Source organism: Xiphophorus hellerii, chromosome 5 (assembly GCF_003331165.1).
Source record: "Xiphophorus hellerii strain 12219 chromosome 5, Xiphophorus_hellerii-4.1, whole genome shotgun sequence".
NCBI lineage: Eukaryota > Metazoa > Chordata > Actinopteri > Cyprinodontiformes > Poeciliidae > Xiphophorus > Xiphophorus hellerii.
This window is the reverse complement of record NC_045676.1, coordinates 5,255,470-5,273,546: the sequence shown is the minus strand read 5'-3', so window position 1 is coordinate 5,273,546 and position 18,077 is coordinate 5,255,470. Positions and strand designations below refer to the sequence as shown.

General features: G+C 35.8%; 1 protein-coding gene across 3 annotated transcripts; it reads left to right on the top strand.

Annotated features, from left to right (window-relative positions):
* Positions 1-7,795: 7,795 nt before the first annotated feature.
* Positions 7,796-14,257, top strand: naf1 (nuclear assembly factor 1 homolog (S. cerevisiae)). Of its 3 annotated transcripts, none has more exons than XM_032563996.1 (9): positions 7,796-7,884; positions 8,423-8,925; positions 9,384-9,522; positions 10,032-10,125; positions 10,199-10,281; positions 10,358-10,518; positions 10,606-10,657; positions 10,868-10,952; positions 11,817-14,257. In XM_032563996.1, the coding sequence occupies exons 2-9, from the start codon at positions 8,465-8,467 to the stop codon at positions 12,176-12,178; spliced, it is 1,437 nt and encodes a 478-aa protein (XP_032419887.1). In that variant the 5' UTR covers positions 7,796-7,884; positions 8,423-8,464; the 3' UTR covers positions 12,179-14,257. The 3 variants fall into 3 exon arrangements, with proteins under 3 accessions (XP_032419887.1, XP_032419888.1, XP_032419889.1); XM_032563997.1 differs by having other exon boundaries at positions 7,815-7,868; XM_032563998.1 differs by having other exon boundaries at positions 7,821-7,884; positions 8,465-8,925.
* Positions 14,258-18,077: the final 3,820 nt, after the last annotated feature.

The window sequence follows — 18,077 nt, the reverse complement described above, 5'->3', positions numbered from 1 at the left end:
GGAATGCTGCGCTTTTTGTCGCGCAATCACAGACGCTTGTGGAATTTGAACTGATATGAAAATAATTGCTTCACTTTGGCTTAGAGAGATGTTGTAATGAGTGGTGTATTTTCACAGAGTCAGAGGCTGGAAAAAAAATAATTTAAAAAAATAGTTTTCATCAACATTAATACTGAAACATTTCTACGACCTTCTCACAGGTCACAGGTTCTATGTTGCTAATAAAGAAAGCTATTTTCCTATTTTCTTTTTAAAGTGGTTTGTGTGCATGTCTGTGGTTTACATGGATCAAGCCATTTTGATAAGTTCGTATGTGTGAGACAGACTGGGTGTCCAAACCTGAGGCTATTAATGGTCCCTCCTGATTTTAAAGTACATAAAAATCCACAGAAATGCGTTCTTGCCTGGCAGGCGATGGATGAAATGTTTTTAAGGTGAAACTGAGGGCTGATTTAAACTGAACGTTGCAGACGTTAGTGTTAACGTCTGCAAATTTCGCGCATGCGCACAACGCTGGAGGACAAAAAACCCAATTCGTTCACATAACATCCATAGGTAGAACAATTCCGTTGTTACGTCGGTTCGGGTTTCCCCATCAGATACGGTTCCCCCTCCGTCTCCTCGCCGCGTCCTTGTTCAGCGCCCCTACCTAGACAACTACGGACACCTTGAAGGCTCAAACAACATGCATCAGTGTATGTAACAACTTTAATAAATGAAACCTGGAGATGTAGGTATGGTTCAGTTAATGTGGGCAACAGCAAAGGGATAAATACCAATACGTTGCCGCGATCTTGCGTGTGTGACGTGACGCTGCAAGGGATCCATCGACGTCTATTCAGTTCCAATAAATTAAAAAATACTTTATTAATCCCAAAAGGAAATGACCGTTCAACATTAGATCTGCCTATCTGGAACACTTTAAATCACTCCTTAAAACTCATTTACATTCTTTGTCGTTTACAGAAGGCCTGACATTGTAATCTATGGAGTCCCACTTGTGTCAAAAATAACCCCACAGCAACCCTGAACATGTACAGCACTTTGGTGCAGTTTAATACTTCTTTGAATGTTCTTTTCAAAAGATACTTTTAATCTAATAATCAAGCCTAATCTCAACATGTAATCTAGTTTATTACTGTACAAGTATATGTTAAGCACACCCTAAGGAAATATCCAATTATTTCTTTATTATCAGAGAAAACCTGATGCACGTGCGAAATACTTTCGTTGAGCTTGCAAACCCTGCATCTGAAGGTCAATTCAGTTTTGTAATTGTAAATGTTTCAGCAATGTCCTGCAATCATCTGAATTGATGGTTTCAACTGGGATTGCTCCATAAGTAGGTGAATGTCGCAGAAATCTGGAAGAATTTCACAAGACATGGAGCCTGAAAAGAAGCATGAACTTTAGTCAAAGATAAAATGTCCATGGCTCATTAGTCTTTCAGTCGTTAAGTATGCATGGTTCATTAAGAGTTTTACAAAAATAGAAATTCATGATAATGTCCCACATCATGGATTAGATTGAAATGGACTGCACAAAGAACTGTGACAGTTCTTCTGCCAAGTTTATTATTTTGTTTGTTGAAATAGTTAGCCAATAACTTTACCCTTTATGAGCCATAAAGAAATAAAACAGCAGTATAATTTCAGTAAAAACCTGATCCCAGAGTCATAAAAGGACTTCAATTGTACTAAATCTTTACTAAATGAAATAATATGTTTAACAATACTTTTGGTTTACAAACGTCATCTTCAGTCAAATTAAGTCTCTGTTCCTCATATGCGCCATAAAAACAGATTATCCTAAAAATCCTTTTAGTAAAGACAGGTAAACACCGGAGAGTTAAATAAAAACAGCAGGTTAGATGTGACCACACCTGGAAGCTCTGACCTGCGAGTTTCTGTATTGGCATGGTGTTTTCGTGATGATGTACCGAATCATTTTTCATCCAAACTTGTAGGTCCACTGATATCCAAATAGTTCAACTTCGGTCTTTGCTGACCAGGCTGTTCTTTCCCGTATTTAACTAGCTTGTCCATATTTTCTGCATCAACTTTAAAGAAGCATTTACATAGTTTTTCTTCAGCAGTGGAGTGTTGTGCAGAGAGTGTACAATACGGTGCTTTACTTATTGTTTTTAAAAGCTGTTCTCTGCTGTTTCCATGTCTTTCTGAAGCACTTTGTGAGTTCTCCTGGATAACTCTTATTTTTATTATTATTATTATTATTATTATTATTATTATTATTATTATTATTATTATTATTATTATTATTATTATTATTCTACTGGCTCCTTTGTTAGAAATATTATGAGGAAAACTTAGTCTTGGCTGTTTTTTGGTGAAATTGTGTTCTTTCCACTTCCAAATTAGGGAACAACAGCACTAACTAACTGGAACATTCAGAAACTTAGAAATGTGGTTGTGATTGTTATTAGTATTATTTGCAACTCCTAGTACTTTTTGTGAAGATCTTTTTGGTTTTCCATACAAATGCAGATTTTAGTTTGTTTCTTGACTCTCTGCCTTTTATTGCAGATTATTTTCTTCTTGTGATCAACGCTTATTCCCTGTGTCATTTCATTTTTTTTCACTTTACTTATTTGTTTTGATTTTTATTGTATTTATGGATTGCTTGGGTTGTTGCCAACATCTGTTGTGAATTTTACGTCAATGGACCCATAAGAGAAAATTCAAGAAAAACATGTCAAATACTTATTTTAAATGATGGATAATAGAATAACTAATGCCAATGTTTAAATTATTTTCAGCTGCCACAAATATAATGTCAAATCTGGGAAATGCACATCTTTAGCTTATAAAAATTATTGACAAGGAACTTAAAAGTTAAAGTAAACATTATTAAATGTCAGAAGTAATAGCTTTTAGAGTTGAGTCGAGTTGAAGTTAAGCTGGCATGTTGCTCAAAAAACGATCTAGTTCATAAGAAAACAAATAAGAAAAAAGCACAGACACTTAACACACAGTTAATATCTGTCATGCATTGGTTGGGGTTTGGGTTGAGGGTATTTCCCATCAAAAAGGGAAAATCTGTGTTTAGTGGTGGTGGTATGTTGACTTTACATTGTCATTGGTGACACAATGAGTAATATTGGGACCGTAAAACTGGAAAACAGCACCTGTTTTCTGTTTTTGTGTGACTGCGAAGGACAATAAGACAAAAAAAAAACATTTGCCAACCAAGAAAAACAACATCTGCCAACTTTATGACCAACAAACACGTCCAGAAATAAAGTTCAATTCCCTGACTACAAGTCACAATGCACATCAACAGAAAAGGAATAGATTCCTTAAAACAATGGTGCTGGAGCACATCCTATTCTAAATCATCCTTTCAAAAACTTGTTTTCAGGGAAAAATGCTTCAGGGGATATAGTTTCCAACTTCTGCACTATATGACATCATAGAGTCGCAGGTGCATATCAACCTGACCCATGAGGGGCACAATAGGCAACAGCTGCAACTTTTATTGCTTCATCTGTTTTCAAAGACAAAAGATGAGACATCTGATGATGAGGCAGAAACCTTCCTTTTCAGCAGGATTTCCTAGAAACAGTGCTGTACATACCATTTCGATCACTGAAATATTGAAATACCCTAACCACAGGTCACAGTTGTTATTAGATCAGCTTTGACTTAAATCTTTTCTTAGCAGCGTTATATTTCAGCTTCATTTGGCAGCTCATTCCTTTCAGCCTGGAAAGCAGAGCTGAATTCAGATTTGGAGGGGAAACGGTTTTCTCCTTCCAGTTCAGGCTCAGAGTAATTTATTAGTCACATCATCTGTTGATTTTTATACTTGAATCAGTTTGCGTGTGTGTATACAAAAACAAGACATGATTATTTTGTTTTGAGAAGCCAAAGAAATGGGTGGAACTGGGTCACGGTGATCCCTACACTGTAAAACATTTGAGCCGTATTTAGTTGTGTCTATTGTCTTCTTCTATTTAAGTCAAATAAATTTAGCGAGTTTTAGATTTTGAACCTAAATCTGTGAGTTTATGAAAGATAAACTTATAGTAGTAAGTTGTGTTAACTTTTTATTAATTTTGTCAAACCTCCAAGAGTTGGGGCGTGCCGTGGTGGCGTAGTGGATAGCGTGACCCGTATTTTGGGGCCTTGAGTCCTCGACGCGGCCATCACGGGTTCGACTCCCGGACCCGGCAACATTTGCCGCATGTCTTCCCTCCTCTCCTTCCCCGTTTCCTGTCAGCCTACTATCATATAAGGGACACTAGAGCCCATGAAAGACCCCCTGGAGGGGTAAAAAACAAACAAACAAAAAAAAAACTCCAAGAGTTGAATAAACTAGAATTTATAGGTTGGTGCTAAAGAAAACTGAAAGGAAAAAGACAGGAGTGGGAACTATTTCCCAGAATGCTTAGCGGCATGTTTTAGTATCCTGAGATGGATGTGTTACATTGATCTGACGCTTGTGATTTACTAAGGCAAATGTTTATTTTTATGTCCTTTTCACACTAAATGTTTTTTATCAGAATGCATTGTGATGTTTAATAACATTCATTATCAGATCATACGTTTTGTTCATGCAATTTGAAACAAGAATTTAAATTATTCTAAAGTTTTTAAAAAACAGTTATTTTAACTTGATATTGTGAGTAAAAATAACAGAGAAATGTGGCTCTTTAACCAGGTGAGGGCAGTTTTTTTTTTCTTGCATATTGTGAAATAATTATTTGGTTTAAATTGCTGCATTAAGTTAAAACTCACAATTCAAGATTAATGAACTCTAATGTTTAGACAACTTGTCTCTTGTTGTTAAATCGACTTTGTGAACTTTAATTTCTGAGTTAAAACAAAAACAATTTTCTTGCTGACTTAAGTTGCATTTTCATAGCAGCAGGTGGACTTCCGTTTTCAAGTTACACCACCTTCAAATGTTTTACAGTGTAGTTGTTTTTCACTAGATGTGCTCTTCTACATTGTTCAGGGAAAGTTTGTGCTTTGTATTTGCTTTTGCCTTTTGGTTTATTACTTATACAACATCAATACAACATAGGTTATCTGAATATTAATAAATTATGAAGTTATTTTTGAATCATCTCTTTAATCATGTGGAGTACTTTTTCATTTTATCATTGAATTCACACAAAAAGAGTTTCTAATTTCTCGTTGTGTTGTATCCTTGGAGAAAATCAAAATATATTTAGGAGTTTTGTGAGTTTCACTGTAAAGAAGGACACAAATGTAGTATATCAGGGAGATTTGTTGCCATCCAGACTCCCTTGGATGGGGACACCAGCACAATTCTAGCATTCTGGAGAGGTGAGTCACATGGATGGACAATAATAGCAAATTTCCCAACTCCTTGGGGGAACACAAATATGATTCCTGCTACGTTTCTAGAGCAGCTATTCTTACAGACGACGTAAAGCGTTTGACAGGCCCGTATATGTCATTCTGATCTCCACCAAACTGTACTCCTGCAGCGAATGGCTGCTTTGAAGCGTTTGAGTCACGTTCTGTTTATTGTAAGCAAAGTTCCTTCAGTGCCTTACTAAAGCAGCTAGATGGTGTAAGCTGATTATCTCTGCAACAATGGTAAGCAACTGTATTTATTTTACATTTATTAGAAAGGAAAAAATATAGACACTTAAACTAGAAGGTTTGCATTTTTACTCCAGAGTTTAAATGGTTTAAATTTCTCTAATACAAAACATGCAGTTCAGAAACAAATGATTGTAATCAGAGCTGTCACATCCTCAGTACTCTGAACATCTTACAACAGACGGGGTAGTGAAATCCAGCCAAACGAAGGTCAAGAATGAATATTTAGAAAAGTGAGAAACTAAGACTGCGGCTGACAGCTGTTTGGCTGTCCTGAAGCAGAGGGCTCATAAAACAAAAAGGTTTTTAACACATTTCTTGGATCAAAATTCCTTGTCAGCCATTCAAGACCTTATGTGCACATTCCACATCCAAACATCCATCAGTATGTGGAGTAAAATCCCGTGTGTTAGAAAAGAATTATTTTCATTGTCTGTGGTGAAAAAAATTAAGCTTTTTTGGGAATTTACAGATCAAATCAATCAAATTGGGGTGGTTATTTTGGGTGAAGAGTTCGAAAGCTCACATTGATGTTCTATTTGGAAAGCTCAGGAAGAAGGACAAAGCTTTGTGCTGCCATCTACTGTTTCCGTTTTTACCTACCTCTGAATCATTCTGGACAATGCCAAAGAAAACTGTATTGTTGTAAAGTGAATAGAGAAATTCTGTATTTAAAAAACTGCAGAATAAAATAAATGCTGTAAAAATAATGCAGTAATGAAACAGAAAAAAAATCTCCTCATATAGTACGTTCTGAACACTCCCTAAGTTAAGCATGAATTATGATCCTTTGTGTCAAGATTTTTTTCCAATTTTTTTTTATCTTCTTAAGGCATAAAAAAGGTAGGAAAACAACAAAATTATTATTATTTTTTAGGTGATCAATTGTAATTTTCTCCAAATACAAAGTTGCTATTTGAAAAATACATCAGCAATATTGTTCTCTAGGGGTTATCTGGTGTCACAATATATTTTTTTACCTGCAAGAGTCGTCACATTTGTATTGTTGTTTCTAAATGAATATGAACTTGTTTTCTGCATTATTTGAGGTCTGAAAGCTCTGCAGCTTTTTTGTTATTTTGACCACTTCTCATTTACAACAAATGAATTTATGCTTGGAATTTCAGAGACATGCTGTCAGTAGTTCATAGAATAAAATAACAATGTTCATTTTACTCAAATATATTTATAAAAAGTCGAATCAGAGAAACTGATCATTTTAAGTGGTCTCAATTTTTTCCAGAGCTGTAAATGTGAATAGAAAAATTCTGTTTTTAAAAACACTACAGAATCAAATAAATTCGTTAAAAATGATAAAGTAATGAAACAGTTTAACTAAAAATGCACCAGAAACACTTTTATACACAAGTTTTGTTCTTTTAGTTACTTTCCATCTGGAGATCAAGTGTAGTAAATAAAATTGTCTGCCATCTTGTTAACTTATATCCACCTCTGATGACATTTTGCTGACGAGCAAAGAGTTTCAAGACTTAATTAGGAAGTTACCCTGCATAAAATCACTAAGCACAACACAGGGGTCGCTCACTCCCGATTAATTTGCCACACAGACGACCAACAGCTGCCACTAGCGCACACCAGAAAATATGGCAAATTGGCTTGCCATAGCCTTGAATCGCACGTGCTCTGTACTTTTTACGTGCGGAAAGTTCACGTAAACATCTGTTTACTAATTGAAGGAACCCGTATGCTATTTTTCAAATAAAACTTGCAGTAACTACAGACCCCAGTGAAATGTAGTTTTAAAGTATGTTAAAAGTGATTACCGTAATACCTGTACTTAATTTAATAAGTATAATACATTAGTATTACTGAGTATTGCAGTTAAATTCATATGTCTGAGTTTAGCAGTTTGTTTAAGTTAAATGTAGAGATTATCTTTTAAATCTAATCTTATCAACAGAGTTCTGTTATTAAATATAAATATATGTATATGTTCCTCACTACTTTAAATCACGTCTATCTTTTTAAAAATAACTGAAATTATCTAAACGTTTTAGCGTTTCTTTAAGTTTTCATCTATAGTCTTGCTTAAATTCCCCACGCCGTGCAACAGACGCCTGTGACAAAGACAACCTAATAACAAGCAGTTGTATTATTTTTTTCAGAGGGATTTGTTTTACCCAGTTCTTTATGTTTTCATCGTATTTTCTTCCAACAGGTTTTTCTATTAATCATTCAGTTTTATTTTGAAAGTGAGTACAGGAAGTTGTGTGAGTGATTTTCCAAACCTGTGCGCGTGTCCTCAACGTGGATGTAACTTCTCAGACAGGTATTATACAGAAAGGTTTTATTGTAAACGGAGCCGGTGTCACAGTGTTAGCTCTGTGTTTATGACGTTATAAAGGTGGGTTTTTGAGCTCGTGCTGGTTCAATGAACGTGCGCGAGTTTAAAAACAACACGGCTAGCATTAGCCTGTTAGCTCACGGAGCTAAGTTTGGATGCTGGTATAACAGCACGCTGACATTTTATTTACAGCAGTTATTTTATTTTCACTCGAAGTAGTTTTGCTCTAAAATTATCGTATAAACGTGAACCAGCATTTAACGTAGCCTATACGTTCATAGTTTATATTTTTATTTTTAATAACATTTTAGTATTATTATTTTCTTAATCTTATCTTGTAAAATTTCCCCGTCTGTACAGTATTTTACTCTTATTTTTATATTTGGCCAATGAAGGATATTTTTGTTTTCTTATACAGTTTCTAAAAATATATATATGATGCCTCAGACTATAAGAAGTTAATATTTTATTCGTATAAAGAGTTTTATGTGACAGCCACTTTATGTCTTATTCTGTCATGCAGAGTGACATAATCTGCTTGGAAACACTTTAATTGGCTTCTCAGATGGACAGAAGCTCGCCAGATGATGATAAACAGAACCCGCCACTGATGGAGAATGCAGAAGAGATGGAGGTCACCATGACAACTCAGCTAGAAAATCTCCTTGTGACCAGAGAGGATGCCATACAAACACAGGCAGAGGAAACAGATGGGCTCCCTTCGGTGTCTCGGTGTGAGAATGAGGACTCAAACAAGTCTGTCCACACAGACACTTCAACATCACATCTACCAGAGATGAACGATCACATCTTGCCATCAGAAAACGAGGGGAAGGAGGTGCAGGTCACTATGGTAATGCACGCAGAGCATGTTTCTGTGACCCGAGACGATGCCACACCAGCAAACACACGTACGGAGGCAGAAGAAGCGGGAGCTGTCCAAACAGCCCCATCAGCAGTAACGCTCCCTGTGAGCTTTGTATGTGAGGCTGTCTGTGTGGACGAGGAATCAGAGGATTCAGACAGGTGTTTACACTCAAACACACACAATGCACCGCAAAAACACGAAGTATTAAGTATTTCTGGTTTAGTGTCTAGTGATAATACCTTACTACACTTTTTAAGTTAATTTTGTCTTAAATAAGACAAAACTAACTTAAGAGTGACTTTTCAGCAATATAGGAGCTTATTTTAAATAAATAATTCCATATTGATGAAAAAGTTCTAGTACCATTGGCAGATTATTTCAGTTATAACATGGGAAAAATATCTTGTTAAATAATCTGCCAATAGAGCTAGTACTTTTTCATTAATATTCACTTAAAACAAACCCCTATGTCTTGCTTAAAGGTTACTTATAAGTTATTTTTTTTACTTGGTAAAGTTTGTGTTTTTGCAGTGCACCTGCTGATCTTTTGCACCGGATTCGACACTAGAAACTGTAAAGAAAACCGATTCTAATATTTGTCTTTTCCCTTTACTAGTGACAGTTCTTCATCTTCTTCCTCATCCTCCTCTTCTTCCTCATCCTCCTCTTCCTCCCCTGCCCCTGTGTTTGAGGATGTTGATGAAGGTTTCAGCCAACCAGCCCCTGTCAAAGCTAGAGATGAAGTCTTACTTGAGGTCAGTTTGTGTTTTATAAAGTTAAGAAGTTTTTGTGTTTGATTTTAACTGTCATTAACTAAGTAGTTGATAACAATGACATGGTATTCCTTATAATTGTACTTTAAGCAGGTATTAAATACAATAGACACCTTACACAGGTTAAAGCTTCCAAGATGCTAAAAGTCAGGTAATGGTGGAAGCAAAAATGAGAAAAAAGTGGATAATAGTGGTTAATATTGATGAAAAAATTCTTGTTCCATTGGCAGATAAATTGACTTACAACATGGGAAAAATGTCTTGTCATCAATATTAAAACAAGCTTCTATATCTTTCTAAAAAGTTACTTGTAAGTTAGCTTTCTTACTTCAAGTTTGCACGAAAAACTAAACCTAAAATATAATAGTAGGATTTTATGCTTTTGCTGTGTTAATGTTGTGTCACACTAATTTTAAGGGAATATTGTTGGAAAACCTAAACCGGTTTATTATTAGCTGCGTCATTTGCTAGACGTTCCCGTTTGTGTGCAGGAGCTTCCAGCTGTGGAGGAAGTCAGTGTGAGCTTACCTGAGGAAGCCGAGCTGCAGCCGGCGGGAACGGTCTCCAGTATCATCCAGCAGCTTGGTGAGTGGACTCCCTGCTGATCAACGCATCCTCAGAACCGCTCCGTCGTTTAACTCTGTGTTTGTCCTCCCAGTTATTATCCAGTCTCTGAAGAACACGCCTGCTCTGAATGAGGACAGCATCCTGTTCAGGTCCGACAGGGTGGCTGTGGGAAAGGTGAGAACATAAAGTCAGACTGAATTTAAATCTGATGCTTTCAGCGTGCTGATAACGTTCTGCTGGTGTGTTTTAGGTGTTTGAGGTGTTCGGCCCTGTGTGCAGTCCTTTGTACGTTCTGCGCTTCAACTCTTCAGATCAGATCAGCAGCAAAGGCCTGACTGAGGGATCGACTGTTTATTTTGCTCCAGCACTCAAAGAGTACACGGAGTACATCCTGACGCAGCAGCTCAAACTGTAAGGACACGCCTCCACCTTCTGTCCAGCAGATGATTACCTATGTAGAAAACTCTGTGTGTTACAAAATAATGTTGCTTTCCACAGTTTAAAAGGATCTGATGCTTCCTGGAAGAATGATGATGAACCACCAGAAGAGGTAATCACAGCTCATGTTAGGATCAGTTTCTGTGGCTTTCTGGGTTTAGAAACGCTGCTTTACCTTGTGTTGTAAACCATCTGGCAGTAACCAAACCTTTGAATCTCTCTTTATATTTATAAATATCTACATTTTGATGACATAATGTAACTGAATGTAGAAAAATGCACAATGTGGTACACAACTCTTCTTTCTCTTCGTCTCCTCCAGGCTTTGGATTATAGTGATGATGAGAAGGAGCAGGAGGCAAAAAGAAAAATAAGGAACAGCAAAAGGAAGGAAAATGGCTGTGCAGGTACTCCCACAAACATAACTCTGTCACATGATGTCGGAGAAACTTATCTCCTCTTTTTTCACTTTGACAGTTTTGGTGTCGTCATTCATTTAACTTTTATATATTTTCATAAAACCAGGAGCTTTATTTAAAAACATCTTTTTAAATTTCTAAGCCTTGTTTTGCAATTCTAATGTTTCACACACTAATATTGCAGTGATGATTGCATATATTAAAAAACAAAACTATAAAATATGCAGCAAAGACGCATATTTTTATGCCAGTTTGCATCTAAATCAAATTTACTTTGCAAAAGGAAGAACTGTTCTTGTAATCTTATGCAAAAAAAAGAAAACATATATGAGGAGGACTGTCACAATTTTGCTAGAAATTATTGTGATAAATTCTAACATTGTCATTTTGAGACCATTTGCTGTAATATATTTGATAATGGCTTGTTAATACAGGTTTGCCCTCTCTAAAACTAATGAACTTTAATTTTGAACTAGAAGACATTTTAAATATTCAGAATAAATCACAACAACCAAAAGCAATAAATAAAAACCACACACAACCAAAACTATGTATAAAATATATTATGATTTCTGTAAACAGAACAAAGAAAATTAATCATCAGAATGGAAGTTATTGAGCTCATTTTAATTTATTATGCAATTAATTGCTTTTTGTGCCAGGCTTATATGTGACTTACTTTTATTTTGAAAAGTAAAACTATTCCACTTCATTTTATAAATATTTACATTTAGATAAATCAAAAGAATATAAAATAGACTAAAGATGGGAAAAGGTGACAAACCTAACTTAGATCTATTTTTAAAAAGGCCTAAAAGTGATAAACTTTTTAAATTTCTTCCTCTCTTTCAGATAAATCCAGTCAGCAGCAGAACCTCGACCGGCGGGCTTTCCAGCCCCGACACGCCAGAAACCGAGTCCGACATCAGCACCCGAGAAATGCGCCGCCGCCATCCGCCCACTCCTACCCTCCACCTGGACACACGGACATTCCTCCTGCATACTTTCCTTCCCACTCCCCTTATCTTCCTCATCATCATCATCACCCTTTCTCTCCACCCAGCTTCCCCCTCTACCCTCCTCCTCTTCCTCCAGCATTTTTCAACCCATCTTTCTCCCCGTCTTTCTGGCATCCAAACTCTGTCCCCTATGTTGACTTCCCTCCTCCTCCGCCTCCACCACCACCACCTCATCCCCCCTCGTCACCTCATTAACACACACACACACATTCCCCAAGTTGGTAGGGTGATTTTTGTTCATTATAAGGAATATATGATTTACTTTCAGCAGCCTATCAGTTTAGTGGCTGGTAGGCTGTAAATTTTTTATGTGTAAAATAATAATAAAAAAACAGTAAATCACTTGTAATGGCTAATGAAGCTGTGAGCAGCTTTTTATTTTGATATTTTACATTTTTGTTTTTTCAGATATAAACATTTTTAATTATGCAGAACATTTTCTTTTAGGAGTGCATTGATTTATCAGCCAGCCAGTTTATCTTTGCCAATTTCCTTAATTTTGACATATAAGGGATCGGCCGATACTTGTATATGAAGCCAATCTTATCCACTGATCTTGTGTAAGGTTGCAAAGGTCAGTAATCAACGACTTTCCTCTTCTGCTCTGCAGTGAGAGAGGTTTGACAGTCACCCCACTGTTGCCAACTTAGCAACTTTCTTTCTCTTTTTAGCAGCATTTCAGACAAAAAAAAAAATTGGCATTGGCCAAAATCGGAATTGGCAGGTCAGATGTTTCAAAGATAGGTGATCGGCCAGAAAACTGCAACTCAAGGGTCTGTTTTTGTAACTAAAACAAGGGTGCAGTCCTACACCCATGGGTTTTTTTGTTTTTTTTCTGCCACTTTCACCTCATTTGCTCATGTAACATGGGCTTTTGGGAATTGATCACCTGCAGACTGTGTATCCTTATGAACCAAGATGGCACTGCTCACTGTGACTGAAAGCTTAGAGACGCACCAACCAGCTCTAAAACGACTTTATTTGACCTTTTTTTCGTCTCTTCACACCCCCAAAAAAAATCTATCTATTTCAGCTGTTCTGTACCTAAAATTTTGTTTAGCATTTGTTTAGTCCGGAGATTAATTCATTATGAAGATAAAAACTCACAAAAATGTTCAAGTTTAATTTAATTGTACACTTTTTGCTGACGTTTAAACTCTGTTTTTATTATACCCAAGCAAATAAAAGTTATACAATCGCATTTTCTTACTGGAGATTATTGAAAATGATTTGAAATCATTGGTTTTCATAGTGAGCATGAAACAACCAAACTACAACAATATGAAATGACAAAGCAGGGGAGATGGACAGCACCACTTTAAACCACATTCTCCACCTCCAAAGTCCTGCGAAACAAAACAGAAATACTTTCTTTCATAGTTAGTAACTTTATGAAATTGTACTACATGAACCAGAGCTAAAGGGAGCTCTTTAGTCTCATTCAAGTATTGTTTATTACAGTTGGTAGAAGGAGTTGCATCTGAAAACAACTGAAACATTGGCGACCCTCAGAGGTGGACCAGTGGGGGCCATGAACCCCTCTTGAAAAATACTGGTCTCCTCAGAGTCATAGTTATGACTCTGAAGACATAATTGTTAAACCTAATAAATAAATAAATGCACAAATATATATTTTTTTATTTCATTAGGTGTGCCCCTGAAACATTTTCCGTTTGAAAAATTTCTGGAGGTGCCACTAACTGCAGAATTACAATGACAAACAATTAGTAGGTGAATTCTCCGTATTTAGCATTGTTGTTCATTTTAGATGCTTCTTGTTGAACATTTCAGATTAATGAACAGACCAAAGCACAGGCGCTGTAATATTTTTCAAAAGCAAATAAGACTTTGTGAAACGGTGAACTCAGTATTTGTTGATCATCTGGAATCCTGAAAACTTCAGTCACATTATCTATTGTAATCTTTTACACTCAGCTTGTAAACAGGACATTATTTTCAAATCCTCAAGGGGAAAAAAGTGTGTAACACTGTGTTTTTGTAACTAAACTAATCCGTTCATGTCATCCTTAAACCTCAGGAGACTTTTTGAGTTAGACTTTTTGTTCCCCATCAGGGTAGCACCATGTCTTCATTCACATTTTTTCTACTGATTTCAATGTAGTCACTGTCTTTGTTGTTCTGTACTTGTAACTGTGATATAAGAATGTGTTAAAATGCTAAACTTTTCTTTCCCACAAGCCCTGCAGTTTGTCACTGCAGCCATAATTCAGTCATTAATCGAATAAAATGATGGAAAACTGGAATTCAAGTTACTTCCTGTTTAATCTAATTGTAGTTTAATCTGTTTTCAGACTTAACATGTTGCACCAGATGTCTAAAATATAATTCCTTGGTTGAGATTTGTTTTCTTTTTTTGTTTTTTGTTTTGGAGATCTGAAAGTGGATTTGAAGGAGATAGTTCTGCTTGTTTGGTGAAACAAATTACATAAATTATCTGCTTTTATTTCTTTAAATAGTTTTGGTCAACAATATGAGTTCTTAACCTACAAAATTAGATTTGATCTTTAGCAACAATGTTCAACATAACCAGCACTGACAGAAGCTAAAGCTGCACTATGTAACTTGTATATATTTTTTTTAATTTCTACATAATTATTATTGTTAGATTATCAGTATAATATAAGACACATAACCTCTTTAAAAAAAATGCTCCCAATACTAACTGTCGAAATGCACCGCTCCCAGTCAGAAACAACCAATCAGCGCCAGGAGGCGGGTCTTAGTGCTGTCAATCACTTGTTTGTTATTCTACAGCTGGTTCACCACAACACAGCCTGCCACCAGTGCTAAGGCTAGTTAGCAGAGCCACTGATGACGGCGGATAAACAGTTTTCATGGAACGATAAGTTGCTTCTCCATTCTTAGCACATTGAGTAGCGTTGATTGACAGCGCTGAGACCCGCCTCCTGGCTCTGATTGGTTGTTTCTGACCAGGAGTGGTGCATTTCTTCAGATTGTAATAGCAAAGGGAGGAGGTGGCGGAAATAGATTTTTTTCACAAATTATCTGTCTCATCCTGTCACAACATGACAGTTTTTACAAATATGTACAAAACATTTTTTTTAAGTTACATCCTGCAGCTTTAAAGAGTTGATGTTAAAATTGAAGCCGTTGAACCAACCAGAACAGTACACAGGGGCATCTGCATGCACCCTGTTGTCCTAAACTCTGATGTGAAACACACACCTAGCAAGATACGTACTGTCAAACTCAGTAACACCCAAATTAAGACGTCTTTTTAAACCACAAGTCTAGCCTGAACTATCTAATGCATGTAGACAGTGACCTTCACTCACTGTGACTGAAGGTCGGCTCTTTCAACAGCTTCTTCTGATATTATCACGTTAGCTCATGGCGGCACCGCTTGTTCCCTCCAGCTATGCTAAGGATGAGCCAGCTCCTTATAATGCCTCCCTCCAATTCACATTCAAATAAAACTTATTAAGATCAGATTACATACATATTTCAACAAAACATCAGCTTGTACTTCATATCACTTCACATTTATATTGTTTAATCTCACTGTCAAACACATCTTTAATTGAAATGCATCTTTCTATTGTTCTGAATCCAACTATTTTTGAAAATATCACTTCCTTTTAAGTTGTATTGCTTTCTCTTTTTTACAAATGTTATGGATATTTTTTCTTTATTATCCAAATTGTTGTTGATGTGTGTATTTTTGATTTGTCGGTGTGCTGCTGCAATGCCTGATCAGGTTTCCCTTGAAAAACAGCTTTTTAATCTCAGGGAGACAAATCTTGTTAAATAAATGTTAAATGCAAACAGCTGCTGAAAAGACTAAAAAAACGTGACGTAATATTTCAATACGTGCTTTTAAAACTCAGCAGGAGACAGGAAGTGGAGAAATTCGGCACGGCAGCGTTGAAACCAAACACTGGAGTTCTCAAATTAACACTTTACCTCACACAATACCAAACATGCTTGCAGTGAGCTGCTACGATGCTGTGGGACTCAGCGTACACAGCAGCATGTTCACAGGTTCAGATCATAATTAAGACGTCCTGCCGGTTTTCTGCATCAGCATTCGTCAGCATCAGGAGTTAAAATCAGACTGTTGGCCTGATATTTCCTCAGACACCGACTTCAGAAAAGACTGATGTAATAAAATACACTGTTAACACAAGAGGTCTGCAACATGTGGCCATTTGGACATTTCACAGTGGCTCTTAATAACTTTGGTTTTATATGATGAGCAACCAACTAATGTTTTCATATTTATTCTGTAATATTCTTAATGTGTATCTTTCTTAATTGTTTTTTTTTTATGAAAAGGTTAAAAGAAATCAGTCTTGGTTCAGCATAATTGCTGTTTTACAGTTGGTTTCCGTTCTGCAGAACATAAAAACACAGATATGTCGTACGTTAAATGCTTTTTCCATCTAATTTTTCACACAGATCACTGTGTGTTTGCAAACATTTTCTCCTCTCATTTTAAAAAACTTAAAAATAGAAATTATATGTTTGTTCTTTTGAAAATTTTAACAAATTCACGTAGCTGATATTTTTTAAATCTGAATATTTTGGGTTTTTTTAGATATTATTTAACATTTGTGGCTCTTAATTGAGTTTCTTTAGATTATTAAGGTTGTAGGTCCCTGGTTTATACTATTCATGTTTAGAAATTAAAGTTCCTTTTTATACCCTCAAGAAATATTCAGAAATTTTGAAATTAAACTCAAAAATTTTCTCAATCAAAATTTCTGAGTTTCATAAGTAAAAAAAATATGCTGGAAATTTTTTTATATTTATCTCTTAACCTGGAAATTTCTGAGTTTGAAAAGTCAAAAGTTTTACCTTTTGTAGCTTAAAAATATCTGATTTTTCCAGAATATTTCTGCGATTAATCTCAAAATTTCCAAGTTTTTTAAAGCTAACCTTTGAATTTTCAAACTCTGAAATTAAAAATGTTCTTTCTAGAAAATTTTGGGGATTAACCTAAAAAAAAATTTGGATTTTCTTTTCTAGAAAATTTGCAACTTTAAAACTCAGGAATCTCATTGTTTCTTCTAGAAAAATTCTGAAATTAAGTTGAAAATTTCTGAGTTTTTGGCAGACGTGTACTTTTCCTTTTTTTCTATCTCTAACGGCCCTAATTCAACACCATGCATTAGTCTGACATCTTCAAAGAATTTGTATAAATTTTTGGAAGTATGAATCTACCTTCAATTGCATCTAGTTTTATAATTAGTAGCAAAAAACAATTTAGAATATATAATCTTTGACTGTTTTGAACTTAAAATGTTTCTTGTGTGTAATACCATTTTAAAAATAAACCTGAATTCAACTAGGACAATCTAATTACGTTAGCAACACCTCAACCTCGAGTCTACTCTAATAAGAACCGATGCCCTTTGACCGCTCCTCTCATGTGTCGCTCCATCTATCACCTTACATCGTTCCAGGCCATCTTCCCTATCATGTGCCTCCGTTTAGACTCACCATTTTGCCCCCTGAATCAGCGCTCTGCTGCAACCAGAGACCCTGAACTTGTGACTCGTTTGTAAAAAAAAAAAAAAAAGGGCTATCCCTAGATGTTTCCTGATTCACTGACTAAAACAGATGATTTTAAGAGTAAACTGCAACACAAAGAAGATTTTAATTAATGTAAGTTTTGTATTTTTTATAAGTGAAAAATGTAAAGTATATGCAACATGTGTTACTTTTTCTAATAAATCACAACCAAACAAATCTCAGTTTCACATGAGGTGAAACACTCTTTGGTGTGCATTTCTCTCACTTTGGGGGGTCGTAAAAAGTGCTGTCATAAAATCAGAAAGGGTAAAAGTGAGAATATGAAATGCTAGAGAGGGGAGAGAAAGAGGGGAGGAAATAGAGCCAGTGAGGTCATTATTTCACACTGGACTTGCTGTCCACAGAGGAGCAACACACTCAGCTAACATCGAGGTATTTCCTTTGACCTTAAATGTGATGAAAGCAGGTTTCCAAAAGCTTTGGTTTAATTTTTTGGTATTTTTTTTGTATCTGCACTCAGCTTTCTGTGCTGTAAAACAAAACCAGTGCAAATTTAAAGGATCATGATTGAAGTTTC